Here is a 22,664-nt window from a genome sequence, read left to right on the forward strand (position 1 = left end):
CACACACACACACACACACACACACACAGCTCCACTTCGAACAGAGGTTCGATTTTTGGACATAATGGTGATTATTTTTCATAATCGTCATAATCGTTTCCAAGTTGAAAAATGTTCATATATCTATCTATAAATGCGACAAATCTCTGTCTGTCTGTCTGTCTGTCTGTGTGTATGTAATCCGCGTATCTCGAGAACCGTTCGTCCCGTGGAAATAGCCGATCTACAAGCTCACAACGCGTCGCATCGCGACGCGTTGTGAGCTTGTAGATCGGCTATTTCCACTATCAATGTTCTTTTTTAAGTAGAAAGTTGTCAAATATGTCAGTAATTATGTGTCATATCTACCATTTGCAACTTAAAAGCAGAAATGTAATTGTCAACGACAAAAACACAATTAAATCGTTAATCGCAATTATTTGAGTGACAAATAATCGTCATGTAAAATGTCATAATCGTGACAGCCCTAATCCTGTGTCCCTATTTTGGCCATGTCCTTACAGTATAGGCAAAACATTTAAAACATTTCCTAATCATCCATCCATCCAACACATTGCGATATAATGCGTCGTGAGCTTGTAGATTCCATTTTGTTTTGCTATTTGTCGCACAGAAAGTAAATCGTCACTGTCGGGCAGAAACCTTGGATCTCCAAGTTTCAAATGTGTAAAATGTTGTATGTGTAAAATCTTGTATGATGAAGCCCTGCTCATACAAGTCTGTTGCACAAAAGTAGTGAAAACAGCAGATCTACAAGCACACAACGATGCAAGGCGCTTGTAGATCGGCTATTTTCACTAGTTTAAATCATTTTCAAAATGATAAATACAAAACAAACGGTTTTGGACATACAAGGTTTCCACCCGACAACGATGATATATATATAGGGCTAACAGTAAGTGGTTAAAGTTTCCTGATGAGTCGCATATTCAGTAGAGGAGCCCCAGGCAACAGTATGAAATCATAGCAGTATCTGGGGCTCAGCTCTCTGACCGGTACATGGCTGCAGCCAGGAACCCGTGAGCCGTCTGCTGTGGACTGATTTAAAGCGCCATGAAACCCTTTGTCTGGGTCTGTTTTCTGTAAACACTCTGGCATGGATGAATGGAGAAGCCTGAAGGGTTGTGTGTGACAGCGCCATGCGAAAGCGGGAGTCGGAGAGAGAGAGACGAGGGAGATGAGGTTGCCTCCACCGTTGGTGTGTGAATGTGGGCGTGAAAGGGTGAATATACCCTAATGCAAATTGTTAAATGCTTTGAAGAAATATATCGTCACTGTCGGGCAGAAACCTCGTATCTCCAAGTTTCTAATTTGTATGTTTTTTCATGAAGTAAAGCCCTGCTTCATCAGACAAGGCCGTCGCGGTGCGAGGCGTTGTGTGCTTGTAGATCGGCTGCTTTCACTATTTAGTTAATTTAAGAAAATGATAAAAAGGAATGGTTTTGGACACCCGACAACGACGATATACTGTGAATGCACCATTTACCGTTTTAGATAAAACAGGTACTAACCTGTGAGATTTAATTCTTGTTGTCTGCATCGTTGTTAGTTGAGGGTTTATTGCAGGTTCCACTGCCCAAAACAAAGCGTGCAGACTGCATAATGAGCTTTGTTGCAGTCATCATTATAGTTGATTATTCACATAAAACCACACGCGCACACTTTGAATCCAAAGGACGACGCTGGTTGAGATGAAAACAAAGGCTTACACAACAGCGGCAGCCTTCTGCTGCTGACCCAGTAAAGCCAGATAAACGTAGTCATGCATAATCTGTGGCTCTATTTTCCTTTTTTTCTCCCCCATGTGTGCAACGATGACATATTCATTTTGGTTGGAGGTCGGGTGTGTTCAGGCACGTGCTGATGGAGCACGGGGGAAAACTGACCACGCAGCAACCGAGACACCAACAGATACCCACAGAATACTGTACTCGCCCATATGGCCTGATTCAGACTTGGTGGTACGATGGTGTTGCTTGTTGAAAATAGCAGATCTACAAGCTCAAAACTCAAGTCAACTCAACTTTTATTTATAGAGCACATTTAGAGTAACATGACCAGGTCAACCAAAGTGCTGTACAGTTTAAAACAAAACAAAACAATGCAATATAAAACAGAAATGCAAACAAAACATTAGCACATCAGCACCGGCCTCTGGGCAACTGAATTTCCCCTGTGGGATAATAAAGGTATCTATCTACAGTCCTGGCTGCGGTACATTTACAAGCTCACAACATGCTGTGAGCTTGTAGATTGCCAATTTTTGGGATGAGTTGTATTTGACATAAAGTACACATAAAGCAACATTATTCAACGTCACTATTCCAGGCATTCAGCTGGTTCTTTTTTTTATTCCAGAGGGACTCGATAATAGCATCACAAGCAATCGAGCAATTAAGAAGCAGCAAGGCGAATATGACCAGGAAAAAAAGGTCTAAGAGATATTCAGATGTATCTACTAATCATGGAGTAATCATAATAAATACAAACTAAGTAAGACCCAGCTAGAGAAAAGGGTCTGTTTTTCTTTAGAAAAGATGGAGTAAGATCAGGTGAGAATTGGGCGTCATGAACTGTGTGCCATCATCACATCAGGCTGAAAGACTGAAGAACAATTATACTGACAGTTATTATCTCAGTAGTGACAGTGAGCCAAGGTGCTTTATTCTATATTAAACTGTGTGGTGGTTACTTCATCAGTTGTTGTTTATTCACTCTCGGTAACTCCCTCCCTTGTAAATGTCACAATAATCCCATTGGATATTATGCAGCCCCTGTCCCCTATAATCTTAGAAGTCAACATGTGGAGAGGTGGCAGAGTGGAGAGAGAGAGAAAGAGAGAGAGAGAGTCACAGATTATCTCATATAATTGCTATCTGGAGTTGTTTTGTTACGCCACACAATTACTGCAATCTAATCTGGTGCTGTGGTACAGTTCGACCATTCTTTTATTTTACTAGATTACAGTGGGCCTATCTTTTAACGTCACTCATCCCACACATCTCCTTCGTTCTCCTCTCTCTCCCTCTCTCTGAAATCTAACTGAACGCATTCATTATTTTCATATCATTAACCCATTTAGGCCTAGAATTATTGAATGCTTTAACTATTGAAAAATAGCAGATATACAAGCTCACAGCGCGGCACCGCGAGCTTGTAGATCTGCTATTTTTTGAAAAAGTTGTGAAAATGTGTGCAAATCTTTGAACATATTTATTTTTAAAGCGAACGTTTGTATCTCAAATTCTGCTTCTGGGTGGTCCCTGGCACTAAATATTTTGAGTTGGGGGTCCGTGGCCAAATACATATCATTTTGGGGGTCCTTCTTATGAAAAAGTTTGAGAAACCACTGACATAGTAGTCTCTCAAGAACAGACTAACTGAGCTCCAGTTAAGTGAAAAGGACCTTTTCTTTCACGATGGCTGGCCAGATTGCTGACATAGAAACATAGGTTTTTTCCAAAAAACCTTAAGAAGGATTCAAAAGACACTTATAGAATCAGAGATGAATTTTCAAAAATAGCAGATCTACAAGCTCGCAGCGCGGCACTCGGTGCCGCGCTGTGGCAAGAAAACGACTTTCTGGACTTGACAGACCATACACCAAACAGAAAAGTCATATCTGATTGCATTAAGCAACGTTAAACAACGTTGAACTCACTTTGCCGCTCAATTTGCCACTCGATGTGCCACTCTATTTGCCATTCACTTTATGCATGCGCATACCCTCTATTCTGGGCCTAAATGTAATCTCCTCTGCTGTGTGTTTCTGTGCGTCCATCAGAGGGAGTGCTCCAACTTCATCAAGGTGTTGCAGCCGTTCAACCAGACTCATCTGTACGCATGTGGGACGGGAGCCTTCCACCCTGTGTGTGGCTACCTGGAAGTGGGCAAGCGGCCAGAGGTACTGGAACACCACATACAGTAACTCCCTGTTCTGCCCCCTTTATTTGGCTTTGTATTGAACCAGTTGTTGGGGTGTGTGCTTCAATATGCATGTCAACTCCGTCCCTCTTTTGCATTCGCATCTAGTGTGCATGTATAGTAAGGGGAACATAAGAAAATCTGCATAAAGTAAATCGTTACCAAGACATTTCTTCACCAATGTGTTTCTAAAGGTGTGTAATAATATGTACTAAAAGGTTGAAATTCAATTCCCGGGGATACCTCATAAAAAAAAAGATTTGTGTTTGTGTCCCATTAACTTTACTATACAGGAAAAAAAATACGAAAAAGAAATATGCTTTAACTCATTGAATGCCCTTTTCAAGATGGCCGCCAAGTACCAGGATGCCACGTTCCTAAATTTCTAGTGCACGGATACATTTTTAGTGCACGGATCGTGCACGTCCATGCACCATATATGCACCATATGTGTAGTACTTTTTAACAGCTTTCAAACAAAAAAATCCGCTTGGAAATCCGTTCAGGCATTCATGAGATAGAAGCCTTCAAAGTCAGACAAAACAAACACTGCCACCTTCCTAAATTTCTAGTGCACGGATCGTGCACACCCATGCCTAGATGATGCACCATATGTGTAGTACTTTTTAACAGCTTTCAAACAAAAAAATCCGCTTGGAAATCCGTTCAGGCATTCATGAGATACAAGCCTTCAAAGTCAGACAAAACAGCCATTTTTGACATTTTGAAAGATGTGTTTGTTATGGGGCTAAACATGCAATTTCGCAATTGCGATCATGCCTAATACATTTGAGGCATTTTTAGAATTTTTTTTATAAAAAAAAACTTTTGAAAAAAAAATATATATTTTTTTTTTTTTTTTTTTTCAAAATGGCTTCCAACTCGGGAAACTCGGGCTGTGGCAGCCTGGGACTACTGTAATAACTCGGGAAACTCGGGCCTTGGCAATCAATGAGTTAAGTAGCATGTGAGGGGTCAAACTAGGGTTTTTTCATGATGCTGAATCCATTGCAAGCATTTGTTTTGCACAAAAAACATTCCGTGGGCTAAAATGGCCCCTACAAAACGGTGAAAAGTGATGATTCATCACTAAACCATCGTTTTGTGGGTCCGTTTTTAGCCCGAGGAATGTTTTTCCCCTTACTATTATTAGTAAATCTCACATACTAGTAGCAAATTTATTGTGCACGCTGTCAGCGAGGAAAATTTATTGAAATGTTGTTCACATAATGTGAATATTTGTTTTGTGCGTTTGGTTTAATGAATTATTCATAATCTCAGATCCACTGTCCCTCTGTTCTTGCATAATTGGGCAAGACCATCAATATTAGGAACAAAGAAAGGAGCTCGCACTCACTTTTGGTCGCTCCAAAATGTATTTGTGACAACAAGCAGCCAGATAAACGTTTCGACCGGTTAGGTCTTCTTCAGTATATTGAATTCATACTGAAGAATACCTAAATGGTCGAAACGTTTAGCTGGATGCTTGTTGTCACACATAAATTAAAGCTTATTTCTTTGTTCCTAGTATTACTGCTAGCTCAGCACCAAACAACGGAGGATGTGCGTTCTTTTTTTCTATCAAGACCCTCAATATGACATCATAAACATGACGTCCGATTTCCACAAGGAAAGCACACTGTTATTAGACCGTGTCTTGTTAAAACAGATCCCTGGCGGCAGCAGCTAATGTGAGACACAGTAGGAAATGCACGTTTGCCAGGGACGCAGGAGTCGATAAAGTTTAACTTTTGATTTAGAGCACAGAAGGACCATCTCTAAGGGCATTCTCTTCCCCCGAATGATTTTAAAACTACTTAAAACATGGTTTCAGTCACTCAGCAAAATGAGCTGGAAAATTAAACACAGGGTTCCAAAGTATCCAAGCTCTCCAATTCATCACTCTGATATGAAACTGCTTCCCTGTGAGTGTGCACGTGTGCGCGTGCACGCGTGCGTTTGTGTCCATTTGTGTATGAAAGAGGGAAATTGCTCTCCTCTCCTCCTTAATGTCACTGACTCAGTCTTATAAATGCATGTTTCCTATTCATTAGACAGTCGTTTTTTAACTGACAATTATAGAGCGGAAATATCTCTGAGATCAGCCATTTACGCAGCACTGCTATTCATCTGCTGGCCAAATCCCAGTTTACAGTTGTAAAATATGTATGAGATTCTTTGTTTCAGACTACAATAATACCATAACGTGGAGTGTCGCACTCAGACATAATGTATTGTTTTTATTATTGTTCCATATGAAAACATTTGGTCATCTTTGTCATATGGAACAATAATAAAAATGTACTTTTATGTCTGAGTGCGACCCTTCATGTTATGATTTATTGAACAGTTTATTTGGACAACGCACCAGAGTGGTCAGAATGCGGTGGTACAGACGACAAAATACTAAACTTAATAACAGCGTTCGTACAGATGCCCTGATTATTGTATAGAATATCCTTTTTCATGTTACAGCATATCATAAATTCAATTGTTTTTTCAATGTGGGTTTTATTGTGTAGTACGTTTCTCATTTTAAAGGGATATGTCATCTACAATCATGATTGAAAGCAAAATATCCCTTTTAATAGGTTTGTTTAATGTGATCTATGAAAAGCCAAATTCTTTTTGATGTGGAAACATATTTAACCAATAAAGATTCAAAACTAGCTTTACATCAAATAAATAATCCCACATCATGCACTATTAGTTAGGGCACATTCAACGTTTTTTTAAAGCCATATAACTGTTTGTTTTACCTCTTCTAACCCCCCCCATGTGTGTGCTTGTGTGTCTGTGTCTGTGTATCCAGGACAGTGTGTTCAGACTGGAGTCCCACATTGAGAACGGCCGGGGGAAGAGTCCTTACGATCCAAAGCTCCTCACCGCGTCCATGCTCATCGGTAGGTCCCTCGCTGTCTTAAACCGGGACATGCTGTCCTGTCCGCTCGCCGATCTTTAGTTTGTCGTATCACAAGCACAGGAGCAGTGCCACCACCTTTGCCTCAACCTCGTTCATTTGCGTAGATACTGTATAAATATGGAGTGTAAAGTACGTACAAATAACAGGACCAGGCATCTAGGTCAGTCATTACGAGTGGATCTGTTCTGTAGTTCTGCATTTACACGCTAGCGAACCCCTCATTGGCGAGACTGTAAACTCTATTTCGGTCTTAGGAGACCATCTTAAAAGACCGGGGCTGGCAGATGACACTTACATTTCCATTGTAGCTGAATTCTCCTTTGTGTGGAAATCCCCATCTTTGGATATCAAGCCTGCTTTATACTTCACACTGCGTCATGTTGCAGATCTGCTATTTTGCTGCGCAAACACCGCGTGTAACCAAGTATGAATTAGGGATGGGACGATGGGAAAATGTCATATCGTGAATATTGTGACAAAAGAAATCGCGATTTAAGATATTATCGCGATAATCAAAATCCATTATCCTGGGATAGAACATTTGCCAAAAAATAGCAGATCTACAAGCTCAAGTTGTGAGCTTGTAGATCGTCTATTTTTGTACCTTTTACCAAAGGACTTAAGTGGTACTGGAATATGCAGCTTGGCAAATAAAAGGTGAATTGATCCCAGTGCATGACGGAGGACGATATCACGATAAATTAAATCTCCACGATACGATTATCGTGAGTGTTTTTTATCACGATAAACGATGAGATCGCGTATCATCCCATCCCTAGTATGAATCAGGCATTAGCGGGAGAGGGAGAGCTGTATGCACATGGCATGAGCCCCCCTCCCCCCACGCCGGACCCCACCCTGATGATGGCAGTCATATTGTGTTATATCACACCATTTAAGCTAACAGATGGCTATTTTCCAGCCCATCAGCCCTTATTTCCCCTCCCCTCACTTTCTTCCCTTTCTCTCACCCACATTATTATGCACTCCCCCCCGTCTCACACCTCTCCCCTGTCCCTCTTCAGTCACCCCCATATCCCATTGCACGCACCCCCCCACAACCACCCACTCCCCGTCAACTCCCACCGAGTCAATGTTAATTTCACACCCCTCCTGTTCATCACGTCAGTCGGTGTCCGCGGCAGCTGGTGTCCCGTCTCGACTTGCGGCCCACCTGTATTGCTAAGCCCCCGAATAATGGCTCCCACTTCACACCTGCGTTATTAGAGTGTAGTCACCTGAACTACACACACATCCACGCTTGTATTATACTGTATCTGTGCAGCCCAAACTCTATAGTCCTGGCCCTCGCCTAAAGGCCAATTCATGCATTGAGAGTCAAGTGTCTCACAACGTTCTGAGTTTTGAACATTCATACTCTGTCTGCCACTCGCTAGTCTCGCATAGCCAGACAACTATTCCACTATCTCCGAATGCTACAGTATATAGAGTCTGGAACTTCACCCACCGAAGCCGTATTTAAAGGAGCCTCCCTTACTGAGCGAGATCGGATTATGACAGTGTGATGTAATGATCAGATCATCTGAGAATGAGGAATAAGAAAAGGATCTGACTGACCGCTGATTACAGCTGAGGCGGGCGAGACTCACGTGTCCTGCATAAACTAACACTATGCTTCATTTGTTTTAACGGCACTTTCACGGTGTTCCACACTTGTCGCTCCATCCATAACTTGGCTTTAACCCTAACACGACATTTCAGCTCTAACCCTAAAAATGGGGACAAGTGTTGAAAATTATCACTTGTGCTACAACACTTAAACAATGAAATTGTGATGTCCATCAAAAGGTGTGCAAAGGGCGCAACATTGTGATCTTGTAGACCTGCTATTTTTGCTAAAAAAAAAATACATATATGCCCAAAATACGGATGCCAGGTTATATTTTTACTGCACTCTCACAAACAGAATGGAAACGATGTATTTTCTCCTACAGTGGTGACGTTAATGACTCTCTTTTCATTGGTCTAGATGGTGAGCTGTATGCTGGCACATCAGCTGACTTCATGGGTCGGGACTTTGCCATTTTCCGCACACTTGGCCAGCATCATCCAATCAGGACGGAGCAGCATGATTCCCGTTGGCTAAACGGTAGGAAATGAGGAGCCAGATATCGGAATCAAAATCCCCATCCCCAATGACTCTCTTTAAAAACATTTTTGTAAAGTAAAGCCCTGCTTCATCATACAAGGCCGTCGCACAAAGATAGTGAAAACAGCAGATCTACAAGCACACAACGCCTCGCGGTGCAAGGCGTTGTGTGCTTGTAGATCGGCTGTTTTCACAGGTTTAAATCATTTTTAAAATGATAAATGCAAAACGAACGGTTTTGGACATACAAGGTTTTCACCCGACAACGACGGTATAATATTGTAAACGATATATATACAACATGAAAGACTGTATAAAGTTAGTAGTAATAGTACACGTGAGTAGCTGCTTTACAGCTCTACAGCTGCTGAAATGCTCAATATAATAAACATCAGTTGGAGAAAATAAGTGTGTGTGTGTGTGCGTGTATGTGTGTGCGTGTGTGTGTGTGTGTGTGTCTGTGTCTGTGTATTCCAGATCCCAGGTTTGTGAGTGTCCATCTGATCCCTGAGAGTGACAACCCGGAGGATGACAAAATCTACCTTCTGTTCAGAGAGAATGCCATGGACGGAGAGCATGCTGGGAAGGCTACTCATGCTCGCATTGGACAGCTCTGCAAGGTACACACATATGCTGCTGGTACACACACTAGGGCTGTCACAATTATTACATAATCGTCTAATCACAATAATTTGACATAATCGCAAATATTTGGTCATAATCGTCATAATAGTGAATGTTGAAAAATGTTCATACATTTACAAACATTTTCAGAAATGGTGGAAATAGCAGATCTACAAGCTCACAACGCGTCGCAATGCGACGGGTTGTGAGCTTGTCGATCGGCTATTTCCACAATCAATGTTATTTTTTAAGTAGTAAGTTGTCAAATTTCTTTGTATATTTAGGAGTCCGCTTGCCAGCCCATTGAGCCCCATTGTGAACCCGGACATATTGAGTACAGTAAGGTTTTATGTTAGAAATGTTGAGTATGGGTCCCCAGCATATAAAAACCACCGGATGCTAACTTGTATATGTTGAGCAATTTTCATAATCAGCCACTAAAGTTGGTGTCCCATTAACTTTACATTACAGGAAAAATAAGCAAAAAAATAATCTGCTTTAAGTAGCATATGAGGGGTCTAACTAGGGGTATTTCATGATTCTGAATCCATTGCAAGCATCCGTTTTGCACGAAAATCATTCCTTGGCGAAATATCGGCCTTGGTTTAGTGATTAAAAGTGCCGAATCATCACTTTTCACATGTTTCTGGGGTCCGTTTTAGCCCAAGGAATGTTTTTCATGCAAAACGGATGCTTGCAATGGATTCAGAATCATGAAATACCCCTAGTTAGACCCCTCATATGCTACTTAAAGCAGATTATTTTTTTGCTTATTTTTCCTGTAATGTAAAGTTAATGGGACACCAACTTTAGCGGCTGATTATGAAAATTGCTCAACATATACAAGTTAGCATCCGGCAGTTTCTACATGCTGGGGACCCATACTCAACATTTCTAACATAAAACCTTACTGTACTCAATATGTCCGGGTTCACATTCTGGCTAGTAGACTGCCATGTGAAACTTCAAAGCCTAAAATCCAAACAGAAATGTAATTATCAACGAACAAATACACAATTAAATCGTTAATCGCAATTATTTGAGTGACAATAATCGTTATGTAAAATGTCATAATCGTGACAGCCCTAACACACACATGCATGCGCGTGCACGCGCACACACACACACACACACACACACACACACACACACACAAACAGACTCAGAGACCATTGTGCGACAGAGCTTTTTGTATCTGGAAAAACACTTGACGGGGGTCTGAGTGGCTTCCATAATGGCAGCTTTCATAAGCTGTTATCTCTGCTTATTTTTAGCCCAGAGACGAGTGGGCTTTGTTTGCTATTGTCGCCCCTGAAGACAGAAACCTGAGAGAGATGTTCTAAATGTCACCCATGCCTGAGAGGAACAGGCAATATCAATGGCAGCACTGTTATACTAATGCCAGGCTTTGGCACCGACGTGGTGTCTGCCGCGCCACCCTGCCCAAGAGGAGGAGCGTTTTTTGCACGGCGCTGGTCCCGTATCAGCTTTCACTTTCCAAATCCCACAATCAGTCATTACGAAGAAATTGACCAAGCTGACCGCAGATCAGTGAATGGTGGCCGATGCTTAATTCCCACGCGTTTAACTGCGTATCGTGCCTCCTCCTATTGCAGCCTGATTCTCCAGTATGTCAGGAATCTGCTCGACTAAACACTAAACAATCCATCCATTATGCAGAATGCCATATTAATTTAGGGCTGTGCATATTTGGGGCACATCCTGATAGGCTGTCATAAATCAATGCTGAACGGAATGAGTCTGTTCTCCCATCTGAGCCAGCATTCTGTCTCTGTCTCTGCTTTGTGTGTGTGTGTGTGTGTGTGTGTGTGTGCGTGCGTGCGTGCGTGCGTGCGTGCGTGCGTGCGTGCGTGCGAGCGAGAGAAACTGTGCATGTATAGCAGTGTGTCTGTGTGTGCACATGCGCGCGCGTTGCCGAAAAACAAACGCAGTAAGGCTCTCAGAAGCACATAAGGGATGTGTTTGCTAGACTGCACTGTGTGCAAAGATACAGTCTTCTTTCTTCGCACCATGAAAAGCCTACACTTCACGGCCAATGTCTTTTAATAACGACGAGGCAAAGGAATGATTGACAGGCTTGTTTGCTTAATAATTAAGCAGAAATTGCTTCCTGCATTCCAATGCCATCATCACCTTTAATCATTATGTTTATGTTCCTTGCAGATTGTCAAACGTTAGTTCTTATATGTCAATTTTATATGGCACACAACCAGATTTCTGCCGCCTAAGGCTGAACTTGTATATGTGTGTGTGCGTGTGTGTGCGTGTGTGTGTGTGTGTGTGTGTGTGTGTGTGTGTGTGTGTGTGTGTAATCTCTCCAACCAGAACGACCTAGGAGGCCACAGGAGTTTGGTAAACAAGTGGACTACTTTCCTGAAGGCTCGGCTGGTCTGCTCTGTACCTGGCCTCAATGGAATAGATACACACTTTGATGAACTGCGTAAGTGAGCTCTCCTCTTCCTCTGCTCTGGTAGCATGAAGTTAAACAACTAGTCAACCGGTGTTGGCATATGGTTTGAATTTATTTCCTTTGGATTTTCAGAGGATGTGTTTCTCATGGCCACCAAGGATCCTAAAAACCCCATCCTCTACGCCGTGTTCACCACCTCCAGGTAACCACAGGTCCAAAACATATGTCCGAATTTGTCACATATAGGGTTGTCACAATTATTACATAATCGTCTAATCGTGATTATTTGACATAATCGTGATTATTTTTCATAATCGCCATAATCTTTTCCATGTTGAAAAATGTTCATATATTTTTAAGAAAGTCAAAAATAGTGGAAATAGCAGATCTACAAGCTCACAACGCGTCGCATCGCGACACGTTGTGAGTTTGTAGATCGGCTATTTCCACTATCAATGTTCTTTTTTAAGTATAAAGTTGTCAAATATGTCAGTAATTTCATTGTATATTTAAGGTTATGTGTCATATCTGCCATGTGCAACTTCAAAGCCTACAAGCCAAACAGAAATGTAATCGTCAACGACAAAAACACAATTAAATCGTTAATCGCAATTATTTGAGAGAAAATTAATCGTCATGTAAAATGTCATAATCGTGACAGCCCTAGTCACATAATGCCTTGTGTCAGGTGTAAAAAGAAAGTAGGTGCCACAACGCATTGTGGTTGCAATATGTTAATAGTGAGTTAATAGTTCAGCTATTTTCGGCAACAAACATCATCAAGCGACAAAGCATGAATCAGGCTTTACAAGTTTACATTGCATCCCTTCCCTTTAATTCTTACTGTGCTTAATCCTCTCCGCCCATCAGTAACATCTTCAAAGGCTCGGCTGTATGTCTGTACAGCATGTCAGACATCAGGAGGGTGTTCCTCGGACCCTACGCCCACCGGGACGGACCCAACTATCAGTGGGTGCCTTTCCAGGGACGCGTTCCCTACCCACGGCCTGGCACGGTGAGTGCAAGCATGTGAACTGTTCCGTAACTTCCGTGTATTTACAAGTTTAGATTTACTTCTTCATTACATGCCGTTCATATTTCTAAAACAATTCACATACAGATTTAATGTTTCAAAAACTGCAAAAAACTGCCCAATCTAACATACATTTGAGAGTCCAAAATGGGAGGCAGTATACATACAACATTTGCCAAGTTTTGCACGTTGTAATTCACATTCACAAGGTGCAAAACTTGGCAAATCTTGTATGCTTTTGTATGTCTCACAAGTTGTGAAGCATACATTTGGGATAAACATAAATTGTTGTCTCCACAGTGCCCAAGCAAGACGTTTGGAGGATTTGATACAACCAAGGACCTTCCTGACGAGGTCATAACCTTTGCCAGAGGTCACCCAGCCATGTTCAACCCTGTCTATCCCATCAACAACCGACCAATCATAGTCAAGACAGATGTAGACTACCAGTTCACCCAGATAGTGGTGGACAAAGTGGAAGCAGAGGATGGACAGTATGATGTCATGTTCATAGGCACAGGTATGCAGCTTTATACATTCACAAACATAGAAGCACACACTTACACTTAGGATAATGCATAGCAATATAGATGTATTTATATGAAGCAGACAGGATTGGTCAATTCAATCGAGTGCGTATTGACAAAGGTTGTGTGTGTTGTCGCGGTGTCTTCCAGACATGGGGACGGTACTGAAGGTCGTGTCGGTCCCCAGAGGCTCCTGGCATGATCTGGAGGAGGTCCTACTGGAGGAGATGACTGTCTTCAGGGTACGTTGCTCTCTCTTCATGTGTCTTCTGTCCCCAGGGTAGGATGGCCTCCTCTTGCATCGATGTAAGGACATAACTAATGTTGTTATCTTTCCCATTGTTGTTACAGGAGCCGACAGCCATAACAGCCATGGAACTTTCCACTAAGCAGGTAATTGGCTGTCATTCTGTTATGCTAGTTCTATTAGAACCAGTAAGACTCCCTCATCGGGAGATAAGCGACCGCCAGGTGTGCCAAATGTAGTTCTAAGAGCGGCCATTTCTTGGGTCAACACAGCCTTACACAGGTGTTCTGATTGGAGTAAAGCATTAGTTCTATGCAATGAAACACACCTGTGTTTTTACCCAAAAGATGGCCGCTAAGGACTACAATTGCGTCACCGTTGGCACACACTATACACAAATGGTACAGATGCTGCTGACATGAGTTGCGAGATAGTGTGTACCACTTTGCGTGATCTTTAAGCAAGATCTGTAGGAGCAGTGTCCATTAATGTTGTCAGCTAAAAGCAGCCTCATGGTGGCGCTAGAACAGGGGCATGTGAGAAATCAGGGGCGGAGGTTGTGAGTCAAGGAGTGTGTGTGCAAAGTTTGGCATGGTTAGGGGCAACGGTGCCGGAAATAAGAGTAGGGCCAAAAGTGTGACGTGACGTGACGGACAGACGGAGGGACTGACTGACTGATGGAGGGACAGCCGGTGGAGATTTTCATAGTAACAAGTAGTTCTTATCGCCACACTTGCCCCTCTTGCTTGTAATGTGCTCTAAGAGCATTACACAAATACCTAAAATTGTAAATGCAACTCTGGTTCCTGTTTTCAGCGGTGCTACAGTTAAGAACAGCAGTTACTTAGACATACTGTACTGTACTGTCATTCTTTCAAAGTGGCGTAATGCGAGTATAGTTACCAGTTGTCGTCAGTGGACGGCATGTAGGGGAAAAGACAGATGAAGATATGTGAGTACTGTGTGGTGAAAGACACAAGTGGCTCCTGCTGCTGCACTGGTACATCTGGATGAAATGTTTCTCTGTCGTTTAAAAAGAGATTGAGAGCCCTCACCCAGTTGTGACGCATGTCGCCGCAGGACTGCAAGACGGAACAAAGACACATTTGTCAGCCAAATGAGCTTACAAAGATCGAGATGAGCCGACCTGTTATCACACAAAGATCTTTATTGTTGGAATGTCAGCTTGAGAGTAGGCTAATTAACGAAAGTGGTGGAGGGAGGTGAGAAAATAGCAAAGCGCTAATGGAGTGTGGTAGCAGGGGGAGGGGAATGTGCAGTGCACCTGTAATGGGATGGTTTGTCTGCATTCCTGCACTCCTATTATCGCTGCACTGACTGGCTGGTAGCTTGGGCCCAAGTAGGCTAAGTATCTCAAATTGCTCAGCTTAGTATAACTGCAACCAGATACTTCAAACGTATATATTGATGACAATGACACTGAAAGCCGTTTTCTTTTTTTGCCCGTTACTTTTTCCACAGCAACAACTGTACCTGGGTTCAGCCATCGGCGTCTCTCAGATGCCCCTGCATCGCTGTGAGGTGTATGGAAAGGCCTGTGCCGAATGCTGCCTAGCCAGAGATCCTTACTGTGCCTGGGATGGAACCGAGTGCTCCAGATACTTCCCCATGGCTAAGAGGTACGGTATGAACAACACCACAGTGAATCACATGCCACATTCATCATATCCCTTGTATATAGGGTCTTGTGTTTACCTATGCGGTTTTACAGTCAACCACGCGCGGGCGACCCAGGTTAAATACGCCATGCGAGGGAAGATCTTTTACAAAATGCCCAAATGTACAACACATGTGGGAGGGACAAGTTTATGGGCTCTGTGTTTTACATGTTGACTACATTATTGAGACTGAATGAGATCAGAGTGGAGTGGTGCTCACATCCATAGATTAAGGACATATGCAGACTGACTGAGTCTCAGAGTTGGAGGAGGTAGGGCTCGGGAATAGAGCAGCCTTTGTATGCTTGCCAGAAGCCCCTAAAGGTAAGAGGGCTCATATTTCTCCCAGAAAAGGTCGAAATATATAACATGCCGCGTGTGTTTACTGTAAACGAGAACCGATATCAGTGATGTCTGGAGGCAAGTCTGTCTGGGTGAAACTAGGGTGCAAGTATAGATGGTAAGACAGTTGGCAGTGTGGTAGTACAGTAGTAAGGTTGTAAGGTTGTGTATATTTTGTGTGTGTGTGTGTGTGTGTGTGTGTGTGTGTGTGTGTGTGTGTGTGTGTGTGTGTGTGTGTGTGTGTGTGTGTGTGTGTGTGTGTGTGTGTGTGTGTGTGTGTGTGCATGCGCCCGTCTATGTCTATGAGTGTCAACGCTCATATAGCGCCTCCCACTCACAATGCTCCATAGGGGCTTATTGATTGGAAACGCTAGCTGTTCACTATCCCGTTTCCTCTGCTAGTTGGTACTCCAGGGTCCTGTGTTCGCAACGCTAGCTTTCTAAACAAGGCCAGAGTTGCCTCCATACCTCCAATTATCCATTGACCACAACACTGGGTCAGAGAGATGGCAAGTGGGGTTGGGGTTTTGGGAGTTACCTCCACATCTTTCACTGTGATTAAATCTGTCTGCTTCACTTTGGCGGCTCCATTGTTCCTTTGGCTGCACTGTTTACAGACAACACTTTCAGTGTTTCTCTTGTCGTAATTGTCGTGCGTATAGTAGAATTCTATCCTTTTTGTACTGTATATATGTGCACCCAGGAGGGAGACAGCCAGTGGCAGGCAGGGTGTAGTGATTCATTGGGTTTCAGTTGGTCTCCGGTCTCACAAAGCCTATAAGCTTTTTAGTTTTAAAGGCTTATGGCACTATGGGTTGCTGGTGTTGATCTGTTTGCTTTGTTGTCGAACAGCGCTGTCCATGCAATTAAACACAGATGCATGTGTGTACATTTACTCGTAAGCCTCCATAGACTCATGAGCATTTGCATATTTGTCTTTCCGCAGGCGAACGCGGAGGCAGGACATCAGGAATGGAGACCCACTCACGCAGTGCTCTGATCTCCAGCATAATGGTAAACAGACATAAACACTGATTTGACTCCAATACTACGGATTTATAAATGTAATAACAACCAAAGATTGTGTGCATTGATGAATATGTGATCATGATACTCATTCCATGATTACGAATGACATAATGCCACTATCAACTGTATATTATTACCAAATGGTATACGTATTTGGGCTGCGACCATTCAGAGCATGTCTGCTTTGCTGTCATACAACAAAAGGAGCTTTTTAGAAGATTTTGCACAACTTTGATCACAAACAAAGCGTTCCTAAGCGCCTCCTGGCCTTTACAGCGATCAAAGGCATGTGAAAAGTACAAGAAAACAATTTGCATGCGTGTGGTGTTGCGTCTGCGTGTTTTACGCGTTGTCGGTGGTGTGAAGATAAGAGCCTGGGTCCGTGGGGAGCTTATAATTAACATGGTCAGGATTCCTCCCAGCCTCCTCAATGTCTCCGGGCCTGCTACACCACTGCCCCGTTAGTGGTCTCAGTCCAAAAGGATCAGACTGCGGTCAAACATGCTCTCCCAAACGCTCTTAATTATACATTTCTTTCATTTCCACGTTGAAAAACGAAGCCTGTTATCCAAACGCTGCCCCGCGCGAGGAGGGAGAGTTCACACGGAGGCGAAGTGTTTGTGCCCTGTAGCCACCCACACACAGTGCAGAAAGCCACATGTAGATTTTTCATTTTGGAGAGGCGTTGAGGTGGGCTAGCGTAGGGTGCCTTGTTTCCTCTTTACAGCCAACAGCCACACTTAAGGCATTCAGTCATAACAAAATTACAAATTTCATTTTCTTCAAATTACCTTATGGTGTCCCTACAGTATATGAATTGTCAAATATACTGATAAACATCGTCTCGGTGGTCAGTTCGAAACAATGCTGAAGTTTAACGCACATGGGTTTGATTGAGCGGCATCTCTCGTCGTGCTTTACGATTTGAATCCTGGGTCTTGAGTTACAGTCCCATTTCCTTTGGCTTCAGTCTGGCTTCACTGTGTGGTATGGAATGGCCTATTCTGCACATGATTGAGTGTGATAAGACCGAGAGAATAATGTGAAATCCAGACCGTGGGTACAGAAAAAAAAGGGATTTGTCCAACAAACAAGGCAATATAGAGAACACAGTTTCATGGAAGTCAATCACACACACACAAAATACATGAAAGCCAGCCTTTGGAACTGTGCCCCATTCATTCAGTCTATAAGAAAATAAATTAAATTAAGCATTCAGCCATGCAGGGTCAATTATCACCACAGCCAATGGAATCTGCAACCAACCACAACGGATCGTTTATGCTAACTTAAACATGTGTCTGGTGTTTTATGTGTTCAGATGAACTGAATGGGCAGGCCACTATGCTGGATAAGACTGTGTATGGAGTGGAGAACAGCAGTACCTTCCTGGAGTGCAGCCCCAAGTCCCAGAGAGCGCTGACCTACTGGCAGTACCAGCGGACCAACGATGACCACAAACAAGAGGTCAGTCTTACATCAGCATCTGTTTCTCCTGTTTCAGCTCATCTGTGTCCCAACGATTCTATAGTTGTGTTCAGGTATCCAGTGTTGTTTTTGACAGCAAATTTTGATTTCGTTTTAGTCATAGTCTTTTGAATAAAATCTCATTTAGTTTTAGTCATAATTTAGTCACCTGAAAAGTTTTAGTTTTAGTCTAATTTTAGTCGACTAAATATCATAAGATTTTAGTTGTCTAAATCTACAGTTGATTTAGTCGACTAAAATGTATTTTGGAAGGCCTTGATGGCATCGTAATGACACTTGGTTGCGTGCTGAAAATAGCCGATCTACAAGCTCACAACGCGTCGCAACGCGTTGTGAGCTTGTAGATCTGCTATTTTCAGCACGTAACACCTGAGAGCAACCAAACATAAAATGACTCTCTTCTTAGTCCCTCCTCAACGTTTTAGTTTAGTTTTTATTTTGTTGACGAAATTGTCAATATATTTAGTCTTAGTTTTAGTCATCAAAGTTTAGTTTTTATTTTGTTTTTATTTAGTTTTCGTCAGCGAAAAAAACGCAGTCGACAAACATTTTTCGTCAGTTTTAGTCGACGAAATCAACACTGCAGGTATTGTCTGTAGAACCACACGGACCCCCTGCTGGCTTAGTCCCAACAGAGCCCTGCTCGAGTGTTGTTTAACATTGTGGTTAAATGTCTCCGCTTTCTAGGGAAATGGTTGTCCACCTGATAAAGTCATAATATTTGATAGTTCACTCTTTTATTAAATTATAGTGAAACTGTATACCACAGTTGATTCAGTTGAAATGAGTGTCTAGAAGTCATAAGGGAAAACACATTATTAGATTTAGATTCAATTTACGGGTCACATGTCATGAACTTACAATAGCGCCATCAAGGCGTCTTCTCTTTCTCTGTTTCGTAATCGTTATCTCTCTACTCCCCCCCCCCCCCCCCCCCATGCACGTTGCTGCAGATCAAAGCACAGGAGCGTTTCATCCGCACAGACCAGGGCCTACTGATTCGCACGCTGACCAAGAAGGACTCTGGGGTCTACCTGTGCCAGGCCGTGGAGCACGGCTTCATGCAGACACTGCTGAGGGTCAGCCTGGAGGTCATCGACACCGAGCGCCTGGAGGAGCTGCTGCACCGCGACGAGGAGCCAGCCGCCGCCGCGCCTCCTCCTCCGGCCCAGGACACCTCCCTCTCCGCCCGGGAACCGCCCAGCCAGAAACTGTGGTACAGAGACTTCCTGTCTCTGGTCAACCACCCGACCCTGAACAGCGTGGACGAGTTCTGTGAGCAAGTGTGGAAGAGGGAGAGGAAGCACCGGAGGCAGAAGGCCCACCTGGTGCAGCAGGTACAAGTACATCAACAGCAACAGCAGCAACAACAACAGAAGGCGTTTGCGCAACCCCACAGCCACGTGCACGGCCACGGGCTGGCGGCCAAGTGGAAACACCTGCAGGAGAGGCAGAAGGGACGCAACCGTAGGACCCATGAACTGGAGAGGGCTCCCCGCAGTGTCTGACTTATAAACTTTGACCCCCTCCCCTGACCCTCAACCCACATCCAGTCCTCATCCTGCAAGCTTCCCCCCCACCCGACTTTCCTCCACATACTGAGATAACAGACTCCTACCGCATTGACTTTGAATAGAGAGAGTTCAACTGAAAAAAAAAAGAGGCAATACTCCCCTGCTGCCAGCTGGTGTGGTATGTGCGTGGGTAGCCATGTTTACAGTAACGGGACTGCAGGGGACCGGAGGCCATATCTCATTAAACCATAGGGACATATTATCTCAGCTGGCCTCTGCGGCCCCAGCACTGCAGAGGGACAGCTATCAGCCAGCAGAAGGACTGGACATCCTAACTGCTCTACACACATGATTGACTCCATGTAGTAACGGCTGCGTCAATGCCATCGAGTCATGGCATGCTAGTTATGTGTCTTTGTTGTCATACAACCACATAGGTACCGGCACCAGGAAACCTTCATCCTGATAAAATTAGTCCGAAGGACGGTCAAATATCATACTGTATTAAACTATTTGAGGAAGAAATGGACTGTCAGTGGTATTACGTACAAGCACAAACGTCTATACGGTTCTTGTAAAGCACAATGGTGGGAAAAGTGGGGGTTAGAGGAGGCTATTTATACGCCATCGTGCGACAGTGCCTCGTGCCGAGAATAGCTGCTATTTTTTGGGCGTGAGACACAGTTGTACGACGGACTATAAATCAGGCTTTAACTAGTCAACATGATTGAAATGCCCAAGCACTGCAAGAAGACGCTCAACTGGGAGAGACAGTCAGCATCAACTAAATAATCTTAAATTATGTAGCTAAGCTCTGTAAATATGCTTTGACATCTCTTCATGCTAAAGGGAATGGCTTGCAGTTTTTCTTGTTACCTGTTATGTTGTTTCTCTCAGATTATTTAAGAAATTCCTCCCTCCTGAAAGCAGTTGAGTAACGCAGTGGTTCTCAACCTGTGGGTCGGGACCCCAAAGGGGGGTCTTCAAATTATTTCGGGGGGTCCCCAGATGATTTACTTAATGTGCAGCATTGTTTTCTCACTCAACAGTAAACAAACCACATAAAGTTTAAGTGTATAGAGGGTATCTGCACATTTCTAAAGTGACAATTTAAGGACTTTTAGTACCTCTAAAATGAAAAATTAAACATTGGCCAAATTGTCAAATATTAGAGGCAGAGATTGTGAAAATAGCAGATCTACATGCTCACAACGCCTCGCAGCGCGAGGCGTTGTTAACATGTAGATCAGCTATTTTCACAATAGAACCGTGTCATACAAAATGTAATGCCTCAACTCGTCAGGGTGGAGAGAACCACTGGAGTAACGGATGGAGGTTTGTGTTGATGCCCCGAGATAAGCTCCTCAAACATAACAAGGTTTTAAGAATCTATTTTGTTTACCTTTTTACATCGTCAAAAGTCTTGACGTCCAATCCGCCGACTGCGACGTCTGTGCAACTTTGTCTCTGCGAGGAACTCTTCCATGTCAAGTGAATTATGCAATTTATATACAGGTACATGTTTCCACTAAGTGTATATTTATTAATATACAGTAATGTACATTGTGAAAATATTATTTGATATGCAGTCTATTTTTCTGGGTATGATCTGCTTGCTATGTTTTTTGTTTGTTTTTGTTCATTTGTTTGTTTAGTTTGTTTTTTTCTTTATTTGATTGAATTGTTTTACAGGACCAACCTATAGGATTATTATCACACATACTGTAGTAAGGTTAGAAATATCTGGATATTTAATAATAATGTTCAACAGAACTCACAAATCCCCCCCCCCCCTCCCTCAGCAATAACCGAGAGTGAAGACTGTATTTGTTTTCTGTTTGTGTTTACTCATATTCATCCCCCCCCCCCCCCCACCCCACCCCACCCCACCCCACCCCACAGACTGCAGACCTTTTGCTGCATGGGTTATCAATAAATGCTCTAATATTTTGGACATGGCAATGAATAGTTATAGTGCATAAATACACACACAACCTTGGAATGTAGCTGTGAACATTATGTAAATAGATCTAAGAGCAACTACCATAGTGTAAGAAGTTTGACACTGTGTACTAATGCATGTGAATGCTATTGTAGTGTACCTGTTTGGCTATAACGGTGAGATACTAGTCTAATAGTCCATGATTATCCTGTTGTTAGCATAGAGCAGCACACAATATAACTGTTCCAGAGATGTGAATACTATTTCTAAACTACACATCAACGTATGGGATTCCAGAAAACAGCAGTCGTGTTCAACAGTCCAGTGGCCCTTCTCGACTGGATCTCTGGATTCAAGTGTCCACGCAGCCTTTAGCTAACTAACCGACTCGCTAGCTTCCACAGCTAGCAGTGAAGAATGAAAACACAACAGTGTAATTAAACATGACAATGCAACAACACATCAGTATAATGTCACATGGGTGTTCATAATAAGCTCTCTTCTTGGCTGAGGAGAGGTAGCCGTTATAGTAAAAGAGAAAGTCTCAAGTAAGAGACCTCATTTATACCTCGTCATATGATCATTGCGTTGCGTTAATGTCACTTGAAAATGTGCTATTGGCAAGTGACGCGGTCGCATGGCCACGCATAAATGAGGCTTTAGCATAGTCTAATGAGACACGCTAGAATCACCAGGTGAACTTTCCGTAGAGACGGACAGAGGATGAAGTGGTTATGGTAAATGGGGATTAATAGTGTGCCTCAGTAGTACATTTGTCTTGTCTGTCCGTTGTAAATGAGGGACTAAAGTGCTGCTGTAAGAACTTTATGGCATGATGATGTTGGTGATGT

At 43.0% G+C, this 22,664-nt stretch overlaps 1 protein-coding gene across 1 annotated transcript in view; it reads left to right on the top strand.

Moving 5' to 3' along the window:
• Positions 1 to 19,865, top strand: part of sema3ab (sema domain, immunoglobulin domain (Ig), short basic domain, secreted, (semaphorin) 3Ab) — a gene marked incomplete at both ends in the record, with an annotated part of 37,350 nt that extends 17,485 nt beyond the window's left edge. The window contains 14 exons of the mRNA XM_080737736.1: positions 3,785 to 3,904; positions 6,737 to 6,827; positions 8,838 to 8,957; positions 9,435 to 9,577; positions 11,928 to 12,042; positions 12,145 to 12,214; positions 12,883 to 13,027; positions 13,346 to 13,565; positions 13,723 to 13,814; positions 13,924 to 13,965; positions 15,302 to 15,459; positions 16,787 to 16,854; positions 18,191 to 18,336; positions 19,311 to 19,865. Coding sequence (XP_080593862.1) covers positions 3,785 to 3,904; positions 6,737 to 6,827; positions 8,838 to 8,957; positions 9,435 to 9,577; positions 11,928 to 12,042; positions 12,145 to 12,214; positions 12,883 to 13,027; positions 13,346 to 13,565; positions 13,723 to 13,814; positions 13,924 to 13,965; positions 15,302 to 15,459; positions 16,787 to 16,854; positions 18,191 to 18,336; positions 19,311 to 19,865 — 2,085 coding nt within the window. The remainder of the gene's footprint in view (positions 1 to 3,784; positions 3,905 to 6,736; positions 6,828 to 8,837; positions 8,958 to 9,434; positions 9,578 to 11,927; positions 12,043 to 12,144; positions 12,215 to 12,882; positions 13,028 to 13,345; positions 13,566 to 13,722; positions 13,815 to 13,923; positions 13,966 to 15,301; positions 15,460 to 16,786; positions 16,855 to 18,190; positions 18,337 to 19,310) is intronic.
• Positions 19,866 to 22,664: the final 2,799 nt, after the last annotated feature.

Source organism: Nannobrachium achirus (genome assembly GCF_963921795.1).
Source record: "Nannobrachium achirus genome assembly, chromosome: 11".
Lineage (NCBI taxonomy): Eukaryota > Metazoa > Chordata > Actinopteri > Myctophiformes > Myctophidae > Nannobrachium > Nannobrachium achirus.